The sequence below is a fragment of the Phacochoerus africanus genome, chromosome 7 (assembly GCF_016906955.1).
Source record: "Phacochoerus africanus isolate WHEZ1 chromosome 7, ROS_Pafr_v1, whole genome shotgun sequence".
NCBI classification, from domain to species: domain Eukaryota; kingdom Metazoa; phylum Chordata; class Mammalia; order Artiodactyla; family Suidae; genus Phacochoerus; species Phacochoerus africanus.
In genome coordinates this window covers 91656156-91682243 of record NC_062550.1, presented here as the reverse complement: position 1 = coordinate 91682243, position 26088 = coordinate 91656156, and the positions used below count along the sequence as shown (strand labels likewise).

At 37.3% G+C, this 26088-nt stretch overlaps 1 protein-coding gene across 3 annotated transcripts in view; it reads left to right on the top strand.

Moving 5' to 3' along the window:
- METAP2 (methionyl aminopeptidase 2) overlaps positions 1–25327 on the top strand; it is a 34256-nt gene extending 8929 nt beyond the window's left edge. For all 3 annotated transcript variants that reach the window (XM_047788251.1, XM_047788250.1, XM_047788249.1), the window contains 9 exons: positions 3532–3597; positions 7346–7448; positions 17499–17660; positions 18454–18635; positions 19721–19815; positions 20217–20313; positions 23115–23218; positions 23706–23821; positions 24642–25327. In XM_047788251.1, coding sequence (XP_047644207.1) covers positions 3532–3597; positions 7346–7448; positions 17499–17660; positions 18454–18635; positions 19721–19815; positions 20217–20313; positions 23115–23218; positions 23706–23821; positions 24642–24894 — 1178 coding nt within the window. In that variant the 3' untranslated portion in view covers positions 24895–25327. The remainder of the gene's footprint in view (positions 1–3531; positions 3598–7345; positions 7449–17498; positions 17661–18453; positions 18636–19720; positions 19816–20216; positions 20314–23114; positions 23219–23705; positions 23822–24641) is intronic.
- Positions 25328–26088: the final 761 nt, after the last annotated feature.

Sequence of the window (26088 nt, the reverse complement as noted above, 5' to 3'; positions counted from 1 at the left end):
CGAACCCGCAACCTCATGGTTCCTAGTCGGATTCATTAACCACTGCACCACAATGGAACTCCCAGATGCATGTTTTATAGATACTTTCTCCTATACTAGTACTGTTTGCAGCAGAAGAGATTTGAATTTGATGAAGTCCAATTATCGAATTTTTTCCATTATGGATCATATTTTTTGTGTCCTATCCAAAAGGTTAAATCCTTGAGGTCTCTAAGGTCATGAAGATTTTTCTCGTGTTCTCTTCAAGAAGTTTTTATAATGTCATAAATTTTATAAGGAAGAACTGTTTTATGTATCTAATGAAAAAATATGTTTAGGTCTGTGGTCCATTTATAATTAATTTTTATATATAGTGCAAGGTGAGGATTGAGGTTCTTTTTTTTGCATATAGATGTCTAATTGTCATTTATCATATATTATTTGATTTGAGGATAGTGCTAATACAGAAATAAAAGTCTCTGTCTATTAAGAGTATCCTGGCATGCTCTGCTAAAAGACATATAAAAACATAAATTGCAGCATGGTATGATCAGTGAAACTATGAGCATATGTAGTTTAATACTCAGATCCTGGTTATACCACCATTCTAGCACAAGCATTCAATAAGTGGAGGCCATTATCCTGTAGTGAATACCAACCTTAGATATTGGATAAAATAGTATATGGCCATACCTCCCTGAACGCACCCAACTTTGTCTGATCTTGGAAGCTAAGCAGGGTGGGGCCTGGTCAGTAGTTGAATGGGAGATTTTGGATAAAGTAATTAGCTTTAGAAGGATGATTGAGTATCAAGGAGGAGCTTCATCTTATCCCACTTTAAAAATGAAGAGACTATGGTAGAGAGAGGCTAACTAACTTACCCAGGGTTACACAGCTTGAAAGATTTTGAGTGTATGTTTAAGTTTAAAACTGGTGGAGTCCCTTCATGGCTCAGCGGTTAACAAACCCTACTAGGATCCATGAGGATGCGGGTTCGATCCCTGGCCTCACTCAGTGGGTTAAGGATCCAGGGTTGCTGTGAGCTGTGGTGTAGGTCGCAGACATGGCTTGAGTCTGGTGTTGCTGTGGCGTAGGCCAGCATCTACAGCTCCGATTCGACCCCTAGCCTGGGAACCTCCACATGCCTCGGGTGCAGCCCTAAAATAGCACAAAAAATTTTTTTTTAATTAAAAAAAAATATGAAACTGGTTTTACATCTTGAAGTGTTTGTTTCGAATTCAGTCTGAGGTTTGTAGCCATGTGCTACGTTGAATGTTTGTCCAGAAGAAAGACTGTCTTGTTTACCATTCTGCCCCTATTGCTGGCACTTAAGAACTCAGCACACATTTATTGGGTGCATGAAGAAGACCATTGTTAAAATTGTACTGCAGAATATGTGAATTAGATCATATGACACAGGAGGAAATTGAAAGTTACGTTTTCCAAAAATTTTTCATGTTATTTTTGTTAGGCTTTTGAATCCAGAAACCACTAATGAGTAAAACAGCAATACTTATGTCTCCACTCTGTCTCTATTAATTTAATAAGATTGAACATAAGAAATGTAATTTTATGTGTCAAAAATCTTCAGATATTAGCAGTTTCTTATCACTCAACCCATTAAAGTCCTAGGTCTTGTTACCTCCCTACTGCTGTTTCCTATTTATCAACTAGGTGAAAATAAACAATATAAACTAAAAGAACATTCATTTATTGAATAGACTGAATATTTATCACATATTTGGCACTGTGCTTAAGAAATGGTGTCTAACACTTGAGCTCACAGACAAATAGGGGGGTCAGTGTGAACCAATGATTGCATGATAATTATAATAGAAGATTATAGTAGGTGTGTGGTGAGATAATTTCTTTAATGGCTCCTACTTATCAATCTGGATAAGTGAAAAAGGAGCTCTTTGAGCTGAAAATGTAAGCAGTCATTTGACATTGTTTTATGAGTGTGGATTTTACCATCTAAAGATTATTTAATGCTGGGCATGAGTTACTACCAGTAGGTGAAACATTTGAAAGAATATTACATGGTGAGCATACTATTAAACTATCAATTTCAGTTATCTGGGACAGGATTCCATTCATCCCTGCTTCATAGCAGTGTGATTTGTGGGTAGATTAATATACCTCAGAAATGATTGTTGAAGTTTATTGAGCAGCATTTTAAGAAATTCAGACATATAGGTCTTTTGTGTGTGTGTGTGTGTGTGTATCTTTTTAGGGCCATACCTGCAGCATAGGGAAGTTCCCAGGCTAGGGGTTGAATTGGAGCTGCAGCTGCTGGCCTATAGTACAGCCATAGCCACTCTGGATCCAAGCGGTGTCTGCAACCTATACCACAGCTTGTGGCAACCCCGGATCCTCAACCCACTCACTGACAGGGGCCCGAATCCTCATGAATACTAGTCGGGTTCCTTACCACTGAGCCACAACAGGAACTCCCCTTAGGTCTATTTTTGAAACGTTTATTTAAAATGCTGTAAGTCACTTTTTAATCTTGGCCATAATTATGTTCTTTATTTTTTTCAGAGTTCAAGGATATGGCCATAGGGCTTCATGTCAGTTTTTATAACTGACAGGCATGACCAAAAAAAACAAACAAGAAAAAACTGACAGGCAGCTCATGGCTATTTTGGGTACTCCTTTGCCAACTGTTTTTGTTGTTTTATAATAGTTCTTATTTGGGGGCATCAGGTTATTTCATGACTATGAGAACTATAAACCTAGAAAAGTGGGATTTTTTTCCCCTATATAATTTGACCCAGAAGGAGAGCTCTTTCTCTTTAATAACAACTATGCAGGAAAGGAAGATATTTTAAAATATGAGACCCCAATTTCCTCTCCCTGGATTAGGAATCAGGTGACATATTCTTGGTCCAATTCTGATGTTTATCCATTAGGATTACTTGAGTGTGCCCCTTAAACATTGTCACCTCATGGGGTTGCTATGAGGATCACATGAGGTTATGAGATACAAGTGATTAACTGCAAAGCATATGTAAACTCTAACTAGCGTTATTTCAGATGAAGCTGTACAATCATCATCAGTATTTAACATTAGTTCTTTTTCTTAGCTTTTATTTATTTAATTTATTTTGCTTTTTAGGGCTACACCCGAGGCATATGGAAGTTCCCAGGATAGGGGTCAAATTGGAGCTACAGCTGCTGGTCTACACCACAGCCGCAGCAACTCTTGGATATTAGTTGGATTGTTTCTGCTAGCCACAAGGAGAACTCCTTTCTTAGCTTTTAAAAGAGGTGTGATTTAAAATATTTTTTATTCTTAAAATATTTTATTCAACAATTCTTTTATTAGAGTAAGTCAAAGTAAAGTTTACTAATGTTTTTCGTTATGCAAGTCAAATTCTGATACTTAAAGCTAGCAATATACAAAGTCCTAAGAGTATTGGGTCAACTTTGTTGTGTGCTATTTAAGAGGCACCGTGTGTGTGTTGTGTGTGTGTGTGTAGTTGTCTGCTTGTGCTTGTTTCATCCCTCTGCTTACGAGGTTTAAATGATTTTGACGTTGTCTTTTCTTAGATGGAGATGGTGATGGAGATGGAGCAACTGGAAAGAAAAAGAAAAAGAAGAAGAAGAAGAGAGGACGTTAGTGTCTTTAGTTAATCTTCCTTGACAGATTAGAAGTGGGTTTTTAATCAGGTTTGAAGAGTAGGTTTGAAGTTGCTTAAGATCCTGGTTTATCTTAGGGAAATAAATTTCGGCTTAATAGAGGTAGAATTTAGTGTAACCTACAAGTATTTGGCAAGTACTGTGTTTTAACAGTCTTGTTACTTTCTTTAGCAGTTATTCAGCCAAGGAGTGTTAATAATATTAAGTTGTTGCATTTGAATGCAAATTAGGGATGGGTCCCTAAAAACTTTATAATTTAAAACTTGAATAATTCCGGTAATTTTTTCAGTGATGGCTAAAGTAATGCCATCATGTGATAATAGGATTAATATAGTTTGCAATTCACCTGCCAGCCTTGATATTAAAAGATTCTTGAATATTTAATGAGGAGTCCCATTATTTAAAATTTGTGGATATGGTGAATTTTTATTGGTAACATTTATATTGCACTATTTAAATTCAGTTAAAATATGATCCTACTTGTATTTTGTGTCTATAAATGGTATAATCAAACATCTTCAGGGACCTGAATCTCTTAGAGTAAGGGGAGACCATATAGTATTAAGGAATAAAGGTTGGGTTGAGAATCAGAACAGGTTTCAATCCCCAATGCCCTTTAGGCTATGAGGGACCACTGAGTGGCTAAACCTTCCTTTAACATCTTGAGGCTAAAATTTTATGAATCAGGGTATTGGGGGCTGACTTTCATTTTTATCTCTGTGTTCAAATACTTAAATTACTTTTTTGAGGAAGCTTTGGCTCTGTTAGTCATTTCCTTGATATGTTTCTAGGTGGAGGTGGGATAGCTTTTCTATCCAGGCATCTGTCCTTCTACTCAGGATGTCAGTTATTTAATGAGTACACATAACTTGCATTCTAGCAATCTCCAGAGATGATTATGTCGTATTCCTTCCATTCAAAACTTGTTCATGGTGTGATGATGAGGCATATTATTACTTGAGAATGGCTTGAGAGAGATCCTATTTCTCCAAATACTCTGAAATTGTTCCCTAATGAAGATAGCTAAACAGGGAGGAATGTTAAGGAGCTGCTTTGCATTTGCCCTTGGTAGGATTCTTCCACTGACGGATGTTTTAATATGATGCCATTAGCCTTTATAGTGCCTCCTCTGAAGATGTTGAACTTACCGTTCATTATATTTCTTTATGGGAACTCTCAAGAGACCCTCTTTTGTCTCGTGTTAGTATCAAGAATAATTGTGTTTTTCCTAAATAGTTAACATGTTTTATCACAGAAACATTGTAAACTATGTAAATAATGTAATCCCTTTTTCCCCTTTTAAAAGATATATTGGCTACTAGAGGATTTAGAGCCAAATCTGGTTTTGTATTGTCCTTCTTCCAGGTTCTATTTTATATTTTTGTGTTTTGATTTTTGCTCTCTAAAGGCCGACATAAATCAGTTCTGGAATAAGTCAAATAATGTAATCAAGGGACGTTTACTGCCTTCGTTTTCCTTATTTATTGAGAGAATTATAATGGTAGTCAATAACTGTAATACAGATATAATTATAGTTTTAGATAACTTAGACATAGTACATTATAATTTTCAAAGGTTATCCAAGATTTCACCTAATTCTTCATTTTTGTGGATGAGGAAACTGAGGCTTGGCACACATAGCTATTTGTCCAAGTCAGAGCTAATAAGTAGTAAAGGCGAGGCTTCATCTTATTTTGATTACAAATTCTTTATTTTTTTCTCTGATGATATTTTTGAGCGCCTTAATAATTTGTGGACAGTACAAAAGGCATCTTTATTAGATTTGTAGATGAAATAAAGCTGAGAATGATCAGATAGTACTTTGGATGACAAAAATCAAGATTTCGAAAGAAAATTGCATCAGTAGCCTAATGTCAACAAGATGAAATTTAAATAGGCATATATAAAGTTAGTTTAAGGTTATAGGATCCTGAGGATTTTTGAGTGCTTGTACAGTGTGAACCAAAAAGCTAGAAATCTCAACCTTTTCATAGCAGTAGGATTTTGAGAATTATACTAATTAGCATAAGGTGTAGTCTTACACTGATTATATCTTATTTGAATTATTAACCAGGAGTTGATTCTTGTACTAGCTTAAAAGGGGCACTGAACAAGGTCCAAGTGAAAGTGTCAACCACATCCCTTAAAGTGGTTTCTCATCATAGAAGGAAGCAATAGAAATGAAAAGTGATTTTTTTTTTTTTTTTTTGCTTTTTAGGGCCACATCTGTGCCATGTGGAAGTTCTCAGGCTAGGGGTAGAATTGGAGCTGCAGCTGCAGGCCTATTCCATAGCCACAGCAACTCCAGATCCTAGCCACATCTGTGACCCAAACTGCAGCTTGTGGCAACACAGGATCCTTAACCCACTGAGCAAGGCCAGGGATCGAACCCACATCCTCATGTACGCTAGTTGGGTTCTAAACAGGACTGAGCCTCAACAGGATATCCAGAGAATATATATATATATATATATATATATATATATATATATATATATATATATATATATATATATATATATATATATATATTTTTTTTAACTGCAAAAAATGAAGTAGAAGAATCAAATGGAAGTATCAGGGAGACTAGTGTAGGAAGAGCTTTCTAACAGTTACAGTTCTCCAAAAATGAATGAATTTTAGTTTGGGAAATGGTGACTGCCTCCCTCGTCAGGCTCTTAGTGCCATCTCTCAGGGGTATTAGAGGATTCCTGGATTTGAGTGTGAAGCTAAATAAGATGACTTCTAAGGTCCTTTCTGATCTCAGATTCTAAACGTTTCCTCTTAGGAGGAGCCTAAAACTATTTCCCAAGTTTATTTTCCGCATAGAACACTTTCAAACATTACATAAAAAGAAAATAAGGAGTTCTTCTCGTGACTCAGCGGTAACAAACTGCTGAGTATCCATGAGTACTTGGGTTCAGTTCCTGGCCTCGCTCAATGGGTTAAGGATCCAACATTCCCATGAACTGCGGTGTAGCTCACAGACTTGGCTCGGATCTGGCCTTGCTGTGGCTGTGTTGTAGGCTGGCACCTGTGGCTCTGATTCAGCCCCTAGCCTGGGAACTTCCACATGCCGCAGGTGTGGCCCTAGAAAGAATGTAAAAAGCGTAAAAATTTTAAAAAAGAATTTTAAAAACGTGTTTAATGTATTTAAAAAGATTTTTAGAAGACAAATCTGAATATTTTTTAAAAGGCATTTTGGAACACTGATGTCTTAGAATATAGTTTAGGAAATAATGTCCTTAAAACTTATGCTAAGTACTGTTAACTTTTTCAAGTATCTGGAAATGCGTATATGGCTGCCTAAAAAATCTTTTAGCACTGGGTATGTATACTCTAACTTTTATACCTAATGTACCCTTGGAATAAATTATTTTACGTACTTTATTTACACATAATAGTTGTATGTCTTTATTGCTATAAGACTTCTTACTTTCTTGAAGACAAAAATGTTAGACGTGTACTTTCTGCCAAGGCCTAGACTATTTAAATACATAATGGAGTTCTGAGGAGTTGAATATTTTTATTCCTAATGACTCGTAAATCAGAGGAGGTGGCTAGTTTGGTAAAATATCTTCTGTTTTTAACTGTAAAGTGATAGCAAGGAGGTTCCTTAAAATCAGGACATATAATAACCATTAGGAACTGAGAAAAACTGTAACGATAACTGCTTAATTTTATTTTTAACTATAGAAGTTAATGCTTTATTTGTATCTCACAGCAAAAGTTCAAACAGACCCTCCCTCAGTTCCAATATGTGACCTGTATCCTAATGGTGTATTTCCCAAAGGACAAGAATGCGAGTACCCACCCACACAAGATGGGTAAGGATCATAAAATAACTTACATTTTGACTTTTCAAAGTTGCAGCTTAGCAGTAAAGCAGATTTGATTTTTCTTAGAACTTTGCTCCACTACCTTAGTAAGAAAGCTTGTGAATTTGTTGCAGAGAAAAATACAGTAGAAGCCCTCTTATCCAAAATGATTGGGACCAGTGGTTGGTTAATCAAAAAAGTATGTTAAAAATGGGTATCACAAAAAAATAAAAATAAAAACCTGTTGATAAAAGTTAAAAAAAAAATTCTTAATCATTCTTGGTATTTGAGCATGGATTTGCATTGGACTCCACTTTTTTCTTCCCCTGAGCTGTAACCATAATGCATTGTTTGAGTCTATTCTGTTTTTGAGTTTCTCTGAACAGCAAGAACTAAGTAATCTGAGGGCTGACGCCTGTATCTTTACATTATTTCCCCTGAAATATATATTTCCATTTGACAGAAGTATTTTTTGATGAGTTGCCTTTATTGAGACTTCTCTGAGTAGTTAATTTAGGTTTCACAGAAGTAATTCTTTTTATGTAATATATAATTAAATTACGTAATTACAGTAACAAGTGCAGATGACTTAAAGGTTTGGGCACAAATCACCTGATTCTTGGATTCACAAGCTTTCTTACTAAGGTAGATGAGCAAAGTTCATCAATAGACATCTGGTCAACATGCATTATGCAGACTAATTAAGAACAAAAAGGGAGTTCCCTTTGTGGCGCAGTGGAAATGAATCCAACTGGTATCTGTGAGGATGCAGGTTTGATCCCTGGCCTCTCTCAATGGGCTGGGGATCTGTCATTGCTGTGAGCTGTGGTGTAGGTTGCACATGCGGCTCAGATTCCGAGTTGCAGTGGCTGAGGCATAGGCTGGCAGCTGTAGCTCTGATTCGAGCCCTAGCCTGGGAACTACAATATGCTATGCAAGTGCAGCCCTAAAAAGCAAAAAAAAGAGAAGAAGAAGAACGTAAAGCTGGGATCAAACTATCTGCATTTGAGTCCCATTTCAACACTTACTAGCTTTGTGACTTGGGCAAGTAATTTATCACGTATGTGCTTTTGTTTCCTCATTTGTAAAATAGGTACTTGATAGGGTTGTTGTGAGGACTGTATAAATAAGCACTTAGAAGAGTTATAAACACATAGTAAGCATTAAGTAAGTCTTAGCTGTTGTTACTATTCTTCAGAACAGGAACCTGTTAGCCACTAATATTTGAAATACAGTGGACATTGGTCAGTATGTTACAGAGGGTATCAGGAGCATTGGTTAATCCAGTGGTTGCAGTAGTTGGTTAAGAAAGCTTCTACTGTAGCATTGTTTCATTGACCTGTAAAGATATCATTGTTTTTCTTTAAACTTAGGAAGGAATATGTTTTATGGCATGGGTGTCTTCCTTGAATTTGAATACATCAGTCACTATTCTGATCTTAAAACATCTATTTTTAGAATGTCACAGACGTGCAGATTTATATTAATTATGTGAATTTTCACAGTACATACGTGATCACACTTATTTTTTAATAAAATCTTTCAAAAAAATTTTTTTTGTTTGTTTCCTCTTTTCTTTCCTTCCTTCCAGACCCATGTAACCACCCAGCAGGTAGTCTTCCATATTTTTCTATGCTCATGTGTGTGTACATCTTTGTTTATGTAAGGAGAGTGTTTTGGTCATTGTTAATTTTACAAAAATAAAAATCGTAAGCATACTATGGATTTCCTCTTCCACTTTGCTTTTCTTGTTCAGTGCTGCATCTTGGAAGTCCCTTTAAGTCGGTCAGAATAGCCCTGTTATTTATTTGAATGATGTTGTGATATTCCGTGGCGTGAATATACCATGCTTTATCTCCATTTTCTAATTGATGAGCATTCATGTTGCCTCCAGATTTTTTTTTTGCCATTATAAACCATTTGCAATAAACATCTAAGTATATTCATATATATGTATGTATACACATGTGTGTGTATGTACACATATATGTATTTCCTTATGTTCTGGAAGTTTTTTTTTTTAAGATTTTTATTTTTTCTATTATAGTTGATTTGCAGTCTTCTGTCAGTTTTTGCTGTACAGCAAATGACCCTGTGGAAGTTTTATTTTGTGATAGTTCTTCAGGAGTGGGTTTACTGAAGCAAAAAATATATTAAGGGAGTTCCTATCATGGCGTAGCAGAAACGTATCCGACTAGGAACCATGAGGTTGCAGTTTCAGTCCCTGGCATTGCTCAGTGGGTTAAGGATTCGGCATTGCCATGAGCTGTGGTGTAGCTCACAGACGAGGCTCTGATCTGGTGTGGCTGTGGCTGTGGCATAGGCTGGCAGCAAAAGGTCCAATTAGACCCCTAGCCTGGGAACCTCCATATGCCACGGGTGCGGCCCTCAAAAGACAAAGAGACAAAAGAAAAAAAAATACACTCCCGTCATGGCTCAGCAGAAACGAATCTGACTAGCAGCATCCATGAAGACACAGTTTTGATCCCTGGCCTTGCTCATGGGTTAAGGATCTGGCGTTGCTGTGAGCTCTGGTGTAGGTCGTAGATGGGGCTTGGATCTGATGTTGCTGTGGCTGTGGCATAGGCCAGTGGCTACAGCTCCAGTTCAGTCCCTAGCCTGGGAACCTCCATATGTCATAGATGCGGCCTTAAAAAGACCAAAAAAAAAAAAAATTAATAATACTTTCTGATTCCCAGTTTGCTAGGGATTTTGAACATCTTTTGATTGTTGGTTTTGTCCCTTTGCTCTTGGCAGAAGTTTAAAGATTTTAAATAACAGTATTGTACTTCTGTATTCTTAGCAGTCGCTCTAATTTTCTCAAACTCTTATTTTTTGTTTTATTACACCTTTAATTAGTCTGGAATTTTTAATATAAGGTTGGGAGTGCTAATTTTATTTTCTTTGAGATGAATTGTCAGTTGTGCTAAAATTTTTTGTTAAACAACCACTTTCGTCATGTACTATACTATCCTCGTGTAATGGAACACTATACTCTTAGTGGAACCAATTTCTGTATTTATTCTCTTCCACTCTTCTATTTGTCTGTTCCATGCTAATACTATTTTGATTTTATATCATGAACTTTATAATATGTTTTGATTATTTGATAAGGCAAATCTTTCTCCTCTGCCACACAAATCCAACTAGACACAGTTCTTTTTAATACTTTTCCTAGGTATTTTTAGTCATATTTTAGTCCTAAAACACATACCCATAAGGAAATGCCTTTCTTACTGTAATTGCATCATATTTATATATTTGTTTTACAGAATTGACAGTTGTATGACATTGTCTTAATCTGTTATCACAAAATATTTTCCCACTTAATTCTGATTTTTTTTTCAGTGTAGGTCCTGTGCCTTTCTTAAGTTTATTCCTAAATGTTTTATGGTTTTGTTACTGATGTGAACAAGATATTTTTATTTCCATTTCCATTTTGTATGCTTATTGCTAAAGAAGAAAGCCATTGACTTCTTACACTAGTTAACAGATTGTTACTATTTTTAACAAAACGAATATGATGAAACACTTGGAGTAATGTTTATATACAAGAAAAAGTAATTGAGATTTTGTAAATCCTAGAAACTACTTTTTTCTTTTTACTGTCATTTTCTAGTGCAAATTAAAAATTGTATAGGTAGAATAATTTGTTTTTGAAACAGTGCAGGAGAATATTAATTTAATTATATATTGTATCTCTTAGGATAATGCTTTTCTTAAATAATTAAAAGCAGTGTTGTGTTATGTCCTGAGGAAATACAAAAGAAATGAAGATATTGTGGTGGTTTTTCAGTCTCTGGGTTTTTTTTTGACATTCTTATAATAGTTTTGACTATTTGCAAATAGATGAGAATCATTCTTACAGATTTTGTAAAATGTTACATAAAGTTTTGTATCTTGCCTTGCTTTTTGTTTGTTTTTCTCTTTAAGACCATACCTGCGGCATATAGAAGTTCCTAGGCTAGGTGTCCAGTCGGAGCTGCAGCTGCCAGCCTACGCCAGAGCCACAGCAACACTGGATCTGAGCCATGTCCGTGACCTACACCACGACCCACCGCAATGCCAGATCCTTTAACTCACTGAGTAAGGCCAGGGAATCAACCCGCATCCTCACGGATACTAGTTGGGTTTGTTGTCATTAAGCCACAATGGAAATTCCCTCCTTCTTTGATTTTTTTTTGTTTGTTTTTGTTTTTTTGTTGTTGTTGTTGTTGCTATTTCTTGGGCCGCTCCCGCGGCATATGGAGGTTCCCAGGCTAGGGGCTGAATCGGAGCTGTAGCCACCGGCCTACGCCAGAGCCACAGCAACGCGGGATCCGAGCCGCGTCTGCAACGTACAGCACAGCTCACGGCAACGCCGGATCGTTAACCCACTGAGCAAGGGCAGGGACCGAACCCACAACCTCATGGTTCCTAGTTGGATTCGTTAACCACTGCGCCACGACGGGAACTCCCTTCTTTGATTTTTTAATAAACTTAATGAAAATTGCATGAATTGTCACCAGGAACTCACCTGTGTTACTACCACCCAGCTTGAGGGCATTATTTATTTTGACTTTTTATTTTAAGATAATTTCATTCTTAAATAATTCCACATTGTGAGAATAGTACACAGAACTCCTACGTACCTTTCTCAGATTCTCTTTACCATTTTGTCACATTTGCTTTACCATCCTCAATCTCAATGGAAAATGACACAAATAGCAATCCTTTTCCTCCTTTCTAGGAAAAATGTTATACTGGTAAATCTCCATATTTTTTTCTTCATTTTTTTTTCCACTTTACTATTTTTCTAAGCTATTTGAGAGTAGATTGTGCCTTTTTGAATGGGATACTAGATAAGTAGATACTGTATCTTTTTCAGGGTTGTCACTTCTGAAAGTACATGATGTCAGTTTTTTTCAGTTGGGTAAGGTATTAAGCAGTTCCTCTAGTGTATTATTATTTTTCTCTTTTAATTAGTAATTTGTGGGAAATTACTTTGAGAGTGTAAATATCTCATTCCTTAGGAACATCTTTCTTATGTGTAGAAATCCATAATCTTTTCATCAGTTTTTACTAAAATGGCTTGTTATACCTTTTAAAAAATTTAACATTTTGGAGTTCCCTCTGTGGCACAATGGGTTAAGGACCTGACATTGTCTCTGCAGTGAGTTAAGTAAGGATACAGCATTGTCGCAGCTGTGGCATAGGCTGTGGCTCAGATTCAATCCCTGGCCTGGGAACTTCCATATACTGAGTGTGGCAAAAAAAAAAAAAAAAAATTAACATTCTGTGTGCACTTCCTGTGTCATTAAAATTTTTAGAAACTAATTTTTAATGGGTGTAATGCTATTCTGTTGTCTAGTATAATTTAGCTATTTTCCTATTTTGAATATTGATAGTATTTTCAGTGTTGTACATTAGAAAAAACTGATGCACATTTTGGTACGTTAATTGGATCTAGTTTTTCTCTTATTCTAGATCTCTAGAGGTAGAATGGAGAATATTTTGAACTTATTCATATCTATTTCTAAATTCAGTAGGTAATTTTTTGGGACAATTGTTAATTTTGCAAGCATATTCATTATAGGACAGTTAGGAAATGCAGAAAAGCAAAAGAAAAAAATAAGAATTTCCTTACTTTTGCCTGTGAATTAAAACCACTGTTGACATGTTGGTATTTTTTTGTCTAAAGCCTTTCTACGTAAATGTGTATTATAAATACCTGGGAATGGTTTTCAAGATAAAACTATACTGTAAACAGCTTTATAACCCCTTTTTAAATCTGTTTGTGTGTTAGTGAAGAATCCAGCAGTACTTTTGATGGCTGAATAAGTTTGCCTGTCAACATACACATCATAATTTATTTGTCTAGTCTTCTCTCATTGGACATACTGCAGTTTATTTCTAGTTGTTTACTCTTAGAAATAATGCCGAGGTAAATGCCTTTATGTTGTTTTCAGTGTAGCTTTATGATGAAAAATGTCTTTCTTTTCCCTTTTTTTTTTGGCTGTGGCATGCAGTGGCTTGATGTGGGATCCCAGACTAGGGTTTATATTCTGGGCCACAGCAGTGAAATTGCCAAATCCTAACCACTAGGCCACCAGGGAACTCCCTTTAATGAAAAATGTCAAACAGAAAGGTTGAGGAACAAAAACAATGAATTCACTACCTAAATTGAATGGTGCTTAACATTTTGGCATAAATGCTTTGTCTCTGAATGTATATGTGTTTTTTTTGGTTAATTGATCCCTCTACCCACTGCCACCCCAGACCATTCAAAAAATTAGTCTCCTTTATTTTGAGTCCACACTTCTAAAAGTAAATTAACAGTACTTTCCCAGTATCATGATACATGTAGAATTTTTCCCCATTGTCCCTGGAACATCTCTATAGCTATTTTTTTCCTCTAAACCAGGATCCAGTCAAGGTTCATGCATTGCAGATGGTTAAAATCCACACCTTTGGAGTTCCCACTGCAGCACAGTGGGTTAAAGATCTGTCATTATCTCTGAGGTGGTTGAAGTTGGATCCCCAGCGTGGTGCATTGGGTTAAGGATCTGGTGTTACCACGGCTGTGGCATAGATGACAGCTGCAGCTCAGATTTGATCCCTGGCCTGGAAACATCCACATGCTGAAGGTGCAGCAGAAAAGGAAAATAAAATTTTTCCACCTTCTTCTTTTCCATTACACTGAATTTGAAGAGATACGGTATTTAGAATGTCGCATATGCCAGAATATCTCCAGGTTCCTTGTGGTATCATTAAACTTTTTTTTTTCCTATTCCTGTATTTTCTGTAAACTGAAATTAGTTATAGACTTAGGTTTAGATTAAACATTTTTTACAGGGTTATATCATAAGTGATATTTCGTATTTTATACTGCATCATAGTCCATTTAATCAGATGTAATGTCAGATTTTTTTTAATTAGTTTTACTGTATTTGATCACTTGGTTAATATGGTGACAGCTAGCTGCTTTTTTTTTTTAAAGATACTTTTTTTTTTAGTTTTTAAATAATCTATGGGGTACTTTGGGACCATTGGAATATCCCTTTTTAAATTGTTTTTGTAAATGTGACATATAGTGCTTTAAGAATGCAAATTTAATTGCTTTTAAGTTATCTGTGCAGTGAATTCAGAAATGTTTGACTATTAGAAATTAATAATAGACACTTTTGTGTCTTGCTTTTATATTTTTCTGCTTTTAATAAGTTCAGTAGTAAAAATGAAATATTTGAAAGATTCAGAAATAATCAGGTGTGAAGAATTTACATACTGTAAACACTTATTATAAGAATTTTCTTTTTTTTTTTGTCTTTTTTTTTTTTGCCATTTCTTTGGGCCGCTCCCTCAGCATATGGAGGTTCCCAGGCCTAGGGGTCGAATCGGAGCTGCAGCCACCGGCCTACGCCAGAGCCACAGCAAAGCTGGATCCAAGCCGCATCTGCAGCCTACGCCACAGTTCACGGCAACGCCGGATCGTTAACCCACTGAGCAAGGGCAGGGACCGAACCCGCAACCTCATGGTTCCTAGTCAGATTCATTAACCACTTCGCCACGACGGGAACTCCCAGAATTTTCTTTTAAGCCGTTGTTTTTAGTTTTATTCTACAGACATGTTTTGTGTTTGTTTTGTTTTTTTCCAGACATGTCTAACCTGACTCTGTCAGTTTAGTTAATTACTTTTTGGAATAATTGTTATGACTTTTTTTTTTTAATCTTGCCTTATATATTTTTATTAAATAGGCCAAATGTTAAAAAATCAAATTTAGGGATTTCCCTGTGGCACAGCAGGTTAAGGATGCAGCTTTGTGTCATTGCAGTGGCTCAGGTCACTGCTGTGGCATGGGTTTGATCTCTGGCCCATGAACTGCCACATACCATGGGCGCAGCCAAAAAAAAAAATCAAATTTAGGAAAAAGGAGAGAGAGACTCCTTCATATATTCTTTGTCTTTCATTTCGGCCTAGGATTAATAATTGTGGACCCTGACAATAGATTTTTCAAGTAATCACTAATGACTCTCAACTTGAACTCAGTTATTTCTTTAATCCAATTTTTGATTGGTAATTCTTTACTAACAATGTAGAACATTCCGAAATCTTTTGAAGAATCTACTGCTTCTAAGAATCAGCCATTTATCCTTCAGAAGTGTAAGATACTTGTGTGAAATCTGTTGATTTCAGTATTAAGGATCTTTATTAGATCACGTTCTGATTCTACAATGTCAGCATTTGAAGTTTAATTATATTTTAACCTATAGGAAATGGATTTTAAGAATCTAATGTTTGGATTGAGGAGAAGTGGAAATTGATAAATGACCAATTCTACTTTCACAGCCCTACATGCATGAATCAGTTCCCCGTGGACAGTCTTATCTTACCACCCTAGAGTAGATATTAGATGATATTTTTATTTTCCACAAAATCTTTGGCTTTTGAAGCAGAGGGTGCTTCAGCCTTTAATGTCAGATGTGGCTGTAGTATATGTGGCAAACTTAATAATCATGTAAAAGATGAATTGTGATTTTTTTTGTTTTTGTCTTTTTGCCTTTTTTCTAGGGCCACTCCCGTGGCATGGGTAGGTTCTCAAGCAAGGGGTCTAATCCGAGCTGTAGCTGCCAGCATACACCAGAGCCACAGCAACACCAGATCCGAGCCACGTCTGTGACCTACACTACAGCTCACAGCAACGCTGGATCCTTAACCCACTGAGTGAGGCCAGGGATCAAACCTGCAACCTCATGGTTCCCAGTTGTATTCGTTAAGCCCTGAGCCACGATGGGAACTCCGTGATGTATTTTTCTAAAGGTTGATCTAAGAATAAAGCTAGCATTCTGATACCTAAAAACGATTTATTCTTAAGAACATTTGGGTTCCTGGTTTTCAGGAAAGATTTTTGGATTTGTGGAAGAGAAAAGGCTAAAGTTACACCTGGGAGGTCAGGAGAGATTGTGACTTGTCTATGCCAGCATGGAGTGACCAACTGTAAGTGCACTATAGCTGGAAAAGTTTGAGTCACATCCTGAGAATATACTTTTTGAAGGATCTATTCTGTTACCTTCTGTTCTGAGGGTGTTTGAATGTTTCAGTTAGAAGTTGCCTCTTAGTTTTTACTTTTCTTGTAAAAGTAATTGATACACATTTAAGAGTGTAAGGGTTTAAAACTGGTCTTAAACTGATAGTACTGTAATATTTCAGTTATCTGAAAACATTAGTAGATAGATCCAAAACTCATTTCCAAATAGTAAACAAGCTCTTAAATACCCCGATTTCTACATAGGACAGTTCCTTTGTAGCAGGTTAAAGGTAGTAGATATTGGCACACAGGTAGCTGCTGAAATAATCATAACGAACCTGACAGTGACATAAAAAAAATTCTGGAAACATTCTAGGGCATTAACGTAGGGGCTGTAGTTTAAAACTGTTGGGTAAACACTTCTGTAAAGAAAGGTCTATGTTGTAAATATTTCAGGTCTTGAGTGTCAACTTGTTTCTGCTGTTGGAACATGAAAGTAGCTATAGACAGTATATAAATGAATGGGCATAGCTGTGCTGCAATAAAATATTATTTGCTGACCACCAACTTTGAAGTAGAAGTTCTTTCTTTTTATTTTCTGGCCGACCCTCGGCACATGGAGTTCCTGGGCCAGGGATCAGATCCTGGAGCTGCTAATTTTGGGTGCATTCTTTTGAAATCTCTTAAAATTTATATTACCTCAAGTGGAAGAATGGGTTTTTTCCTCTCCTCTGCTTTGTTTCTAGGACTCTTTTCTGGCTTTTCTGGTTCTCTAATTTTGTGTTAATTTTGTCTGGTAGGGTATCAGTCCCTCTGACTATTAATGAAATTTCGCTTGAGGGTTTTTTTTTCCTAAGTATTAAAAAAAGGTTTAACTTGATTTGGCTTGATTGTAAGTGTGTAGGTACTTGTTTTTCAGAAACTTTGGTGCCTTTTAGTAAAAGAAACTGAATATATAATTTTTTTTGTCTAAAATGTCTTAGTATGTTTTTATCTTTCAGCTGTTATGCTTATTTTGCTTTTTCTCTAATACTATACTATACCTACTATAAAGGCGAACAGCTGCTTGGAGAACTACAAGTGAAGAAAAGAAAGCATTAGATCAAGCTAGTGAAGAGATTTGGAATGATTTTCGAGAAGCTGCAGAGGCACATCGGCAGGTTAGAAAATATGTTATGAGCTGGATCAAGCCTGGGATGACAATGATAGAAATCTGGTAAGAAGAATCTATTTTTGTAAGAACATGATAGTAATTATTTTTAGAGTTAACTCTCCAATTGTAATGCTTGGCTTTCATTACTACTTTGCCAAAAAAGTTCAAGTGAAGGTTCTAGAAATAACTTCTCAAGTCTCCTGGTGTCAGTGTAACCAGGAAACCGTAAGAGGACATATGCATCTCAGCACCCCCTATTTTGTACTCATATACTCTCAGTGCAAATAAATGTACATATTCCTCATTCTTATTTTCTATTTGGGAATCTTATTTTGCTCTCCAACAGTTCATATTAAATTACAATTCTAGGACACAAAACGTTTATAATGCAATGAAGAAGTTAAAAGTGGATTGTATTTTTTTTTTTTTTGGTGCCTTTTCTAGGGCCGCTTCCTGTGGCATATGGAGGGTCCCAGGCTAGGGGTCTAATTGGAGCTGTAGCCGCTGGCCTACACCACAGCCACAGCAACGCCAGATCCTTAACCCACTGAGCAAGGCCAGGTATCGAACCTGCAACCTCATGGTTCCTAGCTGGATTTGTTAACCACTGCGCCACTACGGAAACTCCTGTATTGTTCTTTCTCTCTAGATTTCCAGTGAAGGTAAGTTATTTTTATCTTTTAGAGATGAACTACTGTTTTCATAGTATCGGAGAACTGTTAAGTCACATCTAGAAAGTGCTCAGACCATTCCCAGAAAGTAATTTAAGAGTTTCAGTAAGTTTTTGGGACTTAATAAGCTGCATGATATGTACGGGTGAGAATATGAAAGTAAACATACTGCTTTTTTTTTTAAGTGAAAAGTTGGAAGACTGTTCACGAAAGCTAATAAAAGAGAATGGATTAAATGCAGGCCTGGCATTTCCTACTGGGTGTTCTCTAAATAATTGTGCTGCCCATTATACTCCCAATGCTGGTGACACAACAGTATTGCAATATGATGACATCTGTAAGATAGACTTTGGAACACATATAAGTGGTGAGTTCTTGGAAATAATTCTATTCTACCCTCCTCCTAAAAATTTTAGTCTTGTCTCTGTTGAGTGGAGGCTATAGATCCTGAACTTGCTCATTTTCTTCTTGATGCCTCACTTTTCAGTAGAGCCATGTTGAGGCAGATTTTGAGATTTACTTTAAAACGTCCTACTTGGAGTTCCTGTCATGGCTCAGTGGAAATCAATCTGACGCATCCATGAGGATGCAGGTTCGATCCCTGGCCTCGCCCAGTAGGTTAAGGATCCAGTGTTGCTGTGAGCTGTGCTGTAGGTCACAGACGTGGCATGGATCTGATGTTGCTGTGGCTATGGCATAGGCCAGAGGCTACAGCTCCTATTCAACCCCTAGCCTGGGAACTCCATATCCCTCAAGTGCGGCCCTAAAAAAGCAAAAAAAAAAAAAAAACCAAAAATCAACAACAACAAAAAAACACCATTGGGTAATTGAGGCTTGTTACCTGTTGTATTAAGGCATGAAAAATAGAATCTTACATCTTCATTCAAGTCATTGTTTCAGGCATTTTTTATTCCTATAACAACAACAAACATTTACCTAGAAGCTTTGAGTTTGTGAACCTTTATATGTAATTGTTAGCTTTTCTGTATTTTCTCTCAAACCCTAAGTACCTTTCAACCTTACTTAAGTGAGAAAGCAAAGTTTAGATTTAAGTACTTACCTGGGGTTTTATTAAATTGGAGACACTAGGCTGATGGTTTGCATCCGGTGGAGTTACGCATTTTCTCTGCCTGCTTGCTGTTCCTTAGTTCCCCAAGCTTTTGTCGCTTTGATTTGTTTTTGTTTCTATTGTTGAATAACTGCATGGATGAATACTGAATTGGGGCTGTCTGGAAGTGATATATACTAACCCTACAGTTAATTTTTTCTTTCTAAAACCTTTGTATAACTTATACTGTTTTCCACTTTGATTATGAATGCTATCTTGGTCTTTGGTGTGCTGCCTTCATTTTATTTTTCCGTTAACTAGCAAGGTTAATTAATAGAGTAGGTACTATATAATGTAGGTAAATTGACTAGTTGATAAGTAAACTTGAGAATTTTCTCTTTCAGGTAGGATTATTGACTGTGCTTTTACTGTCACTTTTAATCCCAAATATGATACATTATTAAAAGCTGTAAAAGATGCCACTAACACTGGAATAAAGGTATGGAACTTTAAGCACCATTTCATTCAGCATATTTTAAGTACTCTGAATATTCTATTTTTAAGGTCTTTGGATTATGTAAGACCGGTCCACTGCCTTTAGGGTTGTAGGTGGGTATTTGTAATACAGTACACTGAAGGCTTTTATAGTGGAAGTTGTAGTGCGAAAAGGAGCTTTTCTCATTGCCCCTTATTTTAAGGTATCAATTCAGCATTGTCACTGCTGTGGCATGAGTCCGTTTCCTGGCCTGGAACTTCCACATACCATGGGCGCTGCCTAAAAGAAAAAAAAAAGAGTAATAAAGATTTAATGAGCGTTTTTTTTTTAAAAAGACATTAAGAGGTTAAGTTGCTGTAAAATTCTGCGCTTTGAATGATAGAATATACCTGACTCTGCTTTAGTGTGCCGGAATTGATGTCCGTCTCTGTGATGTTGGTGAGGCCATCCAAGAGGTTATGGAGTCCTATGAAGTTGAAATCGATGGGAAGACATATCAAGGTGTGTTCTCTAAAAATGCATGTTTCTTTGAAATGTGTGTGGGAGAATTAATTTTTCAAGATAAGTGTTGAGCGCCTTCTTTGGATTAGCTGCTTCAACTTTATCTCATGGGAACTGGGAATAGAAAGAGGGAGGACAAAAGGAAATGACCTGATAGGAATTCTTTGGTAGCTAGCTAGGAGCTGCTGCCAGGCTCCTCTGCTAGCAATAAGAAGGCGTCTGCGGGTTTATCCCATGGTGGCGAAAATGTATGTAGGCTAGGTTTTCTGTGACTAGTCGTAAGACTCAGACGAGCCAGAAGACCTTTCCATTGATGACACCCCCCCCTTTTAAGTTGAATTCCAAATTTAGAGGCCAGTTAATTCCTTCTGTATTCTTTCTTTCTTTTTAGGGCTGCATCTGCGGCATATGGAAGTTCCCGGACTAGGGGTGGAAACGGAGCTTCAGCTGCAGCCTACATCACAGCAACCCCAGATCTGAGCTATGTCTGCAATACACACCATAGTTCACAGCAACACCAGATTCTTAACCCACTGAGCAAGGCCAGGGATTGAACCCGCAACCTCACAGGTACTAGTTGGGTTTGTTTTTAGTGAGTCACAATGGGAACTCCTTTCTTTTCATCTTTATTACTTTTGCTACCTGGTCTTTCCCATTCAGTGCCTTAGGTACACAGTCTAAGAGCGAACTATAGAGTTCATGTTGTGGCTCAGTGGCTTAAGGATCCGAGGTCTCTGTGAGGGTACTGGTTAAATCCCTGGCCTTGCTCAGTGGCTTAAGCATCCAGCATTGCTGCAAGCTGTGGTGTGGGTCACAGATGTGGCTTGAATCCGGTGTGGCTGTTGGCTTCAGCTGTGGTTCTGTTTGGAACCCTATCCTGGGAATTAGCATATGCTGCAGGTGCAACCATTGAAAAAAAAAGTCAGCTATGCTTTCTGGTGCTGTCAGTTCAGCATTTCTCAACTCCCAGGGTCTGTCTGACCGCTGTCCAGCTACCATCCTCCTTTCTAATCTGTGCTCATTGCTTTCTCTAACTCTTGTCTTAAAAACTTTCTTCTAGAATATTTCTTACATTTCCTTTAACCAGATCCTGACTCTGCTTTGTTATTCTGCAGTGGAGATTCTCAAGCTTTCTTGCCCTTAAGTAAATTCACATCATCCAGCATTCTTTGCATTCCCCTGTGAATACTTTGGGGCTGTGATGTTCTTCCAACTGTGCAGTGGTTCTTCCTCTAATACTTGATAGTTCCTGTCCTTTTGGCTCTCTTACAGATCATTAAGCCTATGAACATCTGGACAATCAAAAATGCTTATGATTCCTCAAACTTGGGTGGGTGTTAGGGTTAGGCAGGTCTTGGAGCTTGGATAAATTCTATAATCTCTAAGAACCCAAGTTTATTCTACTGTAATAGGATCATGATGTCATGTTTTGTTTTCGACTGTGCCTGCAGCATGTGGAAGTTCCTGGGCCGGGGATTGAACCTGTGCTCTGGCATCGACCTGAGCTGCTGCAGTGACACCAGATCCTTAACCTGGCGCATCACAACAGAACACCATTGTGTTTTATTTTTGCGAAATGTAAATTTTATGACAGTGCCTAGGATTTATTACGACAAATACTTATTTCCCACAGTTTTGGAATTGGTGCTGCAACAAATAATACTTTCTCAAGTCCCTCTCAAAATCATCTTTCCCTTCTGTTTTCTCCTAATTCTACAATGTTGGTTGGCATGTGGTCTGCCTTTTAAGGTATGTTAGGTGACAATTTGACTTAGTCACCACGTAACAGTTCCAGATTCCAGTGTTGAAAAGCTTTTTTTATTTTATTTATTTATTTATTTTTTTGTCTTTTTGTCTTTTCTAGGGCCGCACCGTGGCACATGGAGGGTCCCAGGCTAGGGGTCCAATTGGAGCTGTAGCCACTGGCCTACACCACAGCCACAGCAACTCGGGATCCGAGCCGTGTCTACGACATACACCACAGCTCACGGCAACGCCGGATCCTTAACCCACTGAGCAAGGCCAGGGATCAGACCCACAACCTCATGGTTTCTAGTCAGGTTCGTTAACTACTGAGCCACAATGGGAACTCCGAAATCCTTTTTTTAAATTGTCTTTTTAGGACTGCACTTGCACAGCATATGGAGGTTCACAGGCTAGGTGTCGAATCAAAGCTGTAACTGCTGGCCTACACCACAGCCATAGCAACATGGGATCCCAGCCTCCTCTGTGACGTACACCACAGCTTATGGCAACGCTGGATCCTTAACCCACTGAGCGAGGCCAGGGATTGACCCTTTGTCCTCATGGATGCTAGTCAGATGACAGGAACTCCAGTTTATGCTTTCTTCCATCACCTCCCCTACTCCTAGTTTTTAATCAATAACGATGTAGTACCTTTTCATATCCCTCTAGTATACAAGTGTCTTAATGGGAGGTTATCTAATAGAGCCATACCTGATTTTTTTGTGTGTGTGTCTTTTTGCCATTTCTTGGGCCGCTCTCGCAGCACATGGAGATTCCCAGGCTAGGGGAATCCCACAGCAACGCGGGATCGCAGCCGCGTCTGCAACCTACACCACAGCTCACGGCAACGCCGGATCCTTAACCCACTGAGCAAGGCCAGGGATCGAACCCGCAACCTCATGGTTCCTAGTCGGGTTTGTTAACCACTGCACCACAGTGGGAACTCTGAGCCATACCTGATTTTTAAGTAAATGCTTGAATTCTATACCAGTAGGCCAAAAGATTTGTTTGTGCTTGTAGACCCTAAGTAACTTTTTTCCTATTTATTATGCCAGTGAAACCAATCCGTAATCTAAATGGACATTCAATTGGGCCATATAGAATACATGCTGGGAAAACAGTGCCCATTGTGAAAGGAGGAGAGGCAACGAGAATGGAGGTGTGTATGTCATTAATACTTGTTTTGTGAAGCATTTTGACTTTTTTTTTCTTCCAAACTATAAAGCCAGTGATAGTTGAGTATAGAGTATGTTGAGCAAAATTAACTTGTTCTCCATACTCACCCCAGCAGGAATTGGGTTGTGTGAGTGTGCAGTTGTGTCAGACTGGGACTCTGTCAGCTGTGGAAGTGGGGCATGTCAAAGGTTAATTCAACACTTGATGACTATTGAGCATTTCAGAGGTGCCAGGCTCTAGAGTGGGCACTGGAATGTAGTATTGATCAAAACAAAATCCCTGCCCATGCAAAGCCTGTGTTCTTTTAATAGATAACATGAAGACCTAAAAGTGGTCTTTTAGGTGGATAAGGACTGTCAGGGGATAGTTTGTTTCTTGCAGGAAGTGGGGAATATCTCATCCTGCATTTGAGATGGGAATTCTGATTTGTTGTTTTTCTTCCCTCCCCCTTGACCCTTATGTGTTTTTAGGAGGGAGAAGTATATGCCATTGAAACCTTTGGTAGCACAGGCAAAGGCATTGTTCATGATGATATGGAATGTTCACATTACATGAAAAATTTTGATGTTGGACATGTGCCAATAAGGTGAGAGCCTATTGTTTTTATATGACTGATGAATTTCTTTTCCCAGTTAACAGCATTTTAAAAAGTATGACAGCCATCTACAGCAGTACATTCATAAATGGATTCATTCAATATGCACTTTTTTTCGGCCGCACCTGTGGCACATGGAAGTTCCTGGGCCAGGGTTGGAACCTGTGCTGCCGTGGAGACAATGCTGGATCCTTAACCTGCTGTGCCACAGCAGGCACTCCCATAAATGCATTCTGTAGCCTAACAATAAGTTCTGTGGATTTCTGTAATTCAGCCCAAAAAAAAAAAAATTTCCTGTTAAAAATTTTAACTGAGAGGAAATGACGCATTCTGTCATATCTAGTTTCTGGTAATCATAGTAATTTCAGAGATTATCATTTTGCTGGCATTCCTAGGTTTTTGTTCTTAATACATTCCCATCAATAAACTATTTTTTTTACTTTTTTACTTTTTTTTTTTAACTTTTTGGAGATGGTTGAAGCATCTGCTTTATATACAGGGCTTTATTTAGCTTGATGCTGAAATTTCCCCTAAAAGGGAAATTCTTACTATGATACTATCGATGAGTCTGTATTTGGAATTTAAGACACATATACATAGAATGTCATAGACTTCAGCTGGTCTCTTAGTTACCATCTGTTATTAGATATTAGATGTTCTGGTTTTTGAATGTTGAATGAGGCAGCAAAAGCTTGTTGAACTTTAATTACTAAGTAAAGTTATAGCTTCAGTTTGAGTTTTCCTTAATATTAGGAGGAATTTAGTTGGTAACTTTTTAGCCAACTATTAATTTTGGATTTTCTCCTCTTAGGCTTCCAAGAACGAAACACTTGTTAAATGTCATCAATGAAAACTTTGGCACCCTTGCCTTCTGTCGCAGATGGCTGGATCGCTTGGGAGAAAGTAAATACTTGATGGCTCTGAAGAATCTGTGTGACTTGGGCATTGTAGATCCATATCCACCATTATGTGACATTAAAGGATCATATACAGCACAGTTTGAACATACCATACTTTTGCGTCCAACATGTAAAGAAGTTGTCAGCAGAGGAGATGACTATTAAACTTAGTCCAAAGCCACCACAACATCTTTTATTTTCTAAGCTTTGTTGGAATACATTATACCAGAATAATTTTCGACATGTTGTCTGTTTAACAGTGGACTTATGTAATACTTTTATCCATGTTTAAAAAGGAAGGAATTTGATCAAAGGCAGACCATTTAATGTAATTAACCAAGGAAAAAGCTTTCAGGACTTTGAAATGTTAACTGTTTCTCCTCTGTCTAGGAAATGGTATAAAACTCCAATTAGTTAAGAATGACATACACATTTTGTTTCAAACACCTAAGAGATGCTTTTCAGATATTTATATTGCCATATTCTTAATTGAATGCTTTGAATGACTACATCCAGTTCTGCACCTATACCCTCTGGTATTGCTTTTTAACCTTCCTGGAATCCATTTTCTAAAAAATAAAGACATTTTCAGATCTAAGAGCTATATTTCAATGTCTGTGGTTATAATTCTGTACAGGAAATAGTTTAGCTTACTGTAGGGAAATGTAGTCTTTTATCTGGATTGTAGACCCCCATTGAAACTGACATAGTGGCTAAAACAAGATCTACACATGCCTAAACTGGGAGAATCTTCATAAATTAATATACAGCTTTAGGAATATTTTGCCTTAACTTTCGTTTTAGGACCATATTAGTCCTCGTCTTTCATTTTTTTCCTGATACTGGAAACATCTAATTAAAACATAAAGTGGTAGGAACATTATAACAGCTTAAAACCTTGATTTAACAAAATCTCAACCTTTAGATCCTTTGTTCAGTGATATATTGAGAAATGTATTCAGTAAGCCAAAATGGCACTTAAAACCACAAAAAGAAAAGCAGGAGAAATTCCCATGTTTGGATCTTGTTCTAGTTAATTGAATTAGGCTATTTCATTAGTAAACCAAATTCTCTGCCCTTGGACTGGCTTGAATTCTTAACATCATGGGTGGTATTTCAGTGAGGTTACAGTGACACTCATTACAGCAGCTAAGCGGCGTACATTGAATGTAAGATGCAAAATAACTTGTTTGAAGTGAGCCCCACAACTAATTCTTGAACAGATTGCTTGAATTCTGTGTGAATGATTTGTTGGGAATGTTCCCACTTAATTTCGAAATTGTTATGTACCAGGGTAAAGCCTTAATTTGTATATGCTTTAGCACAATACAGTTGCCTCTGGGATGCTGTTTAGTTTGT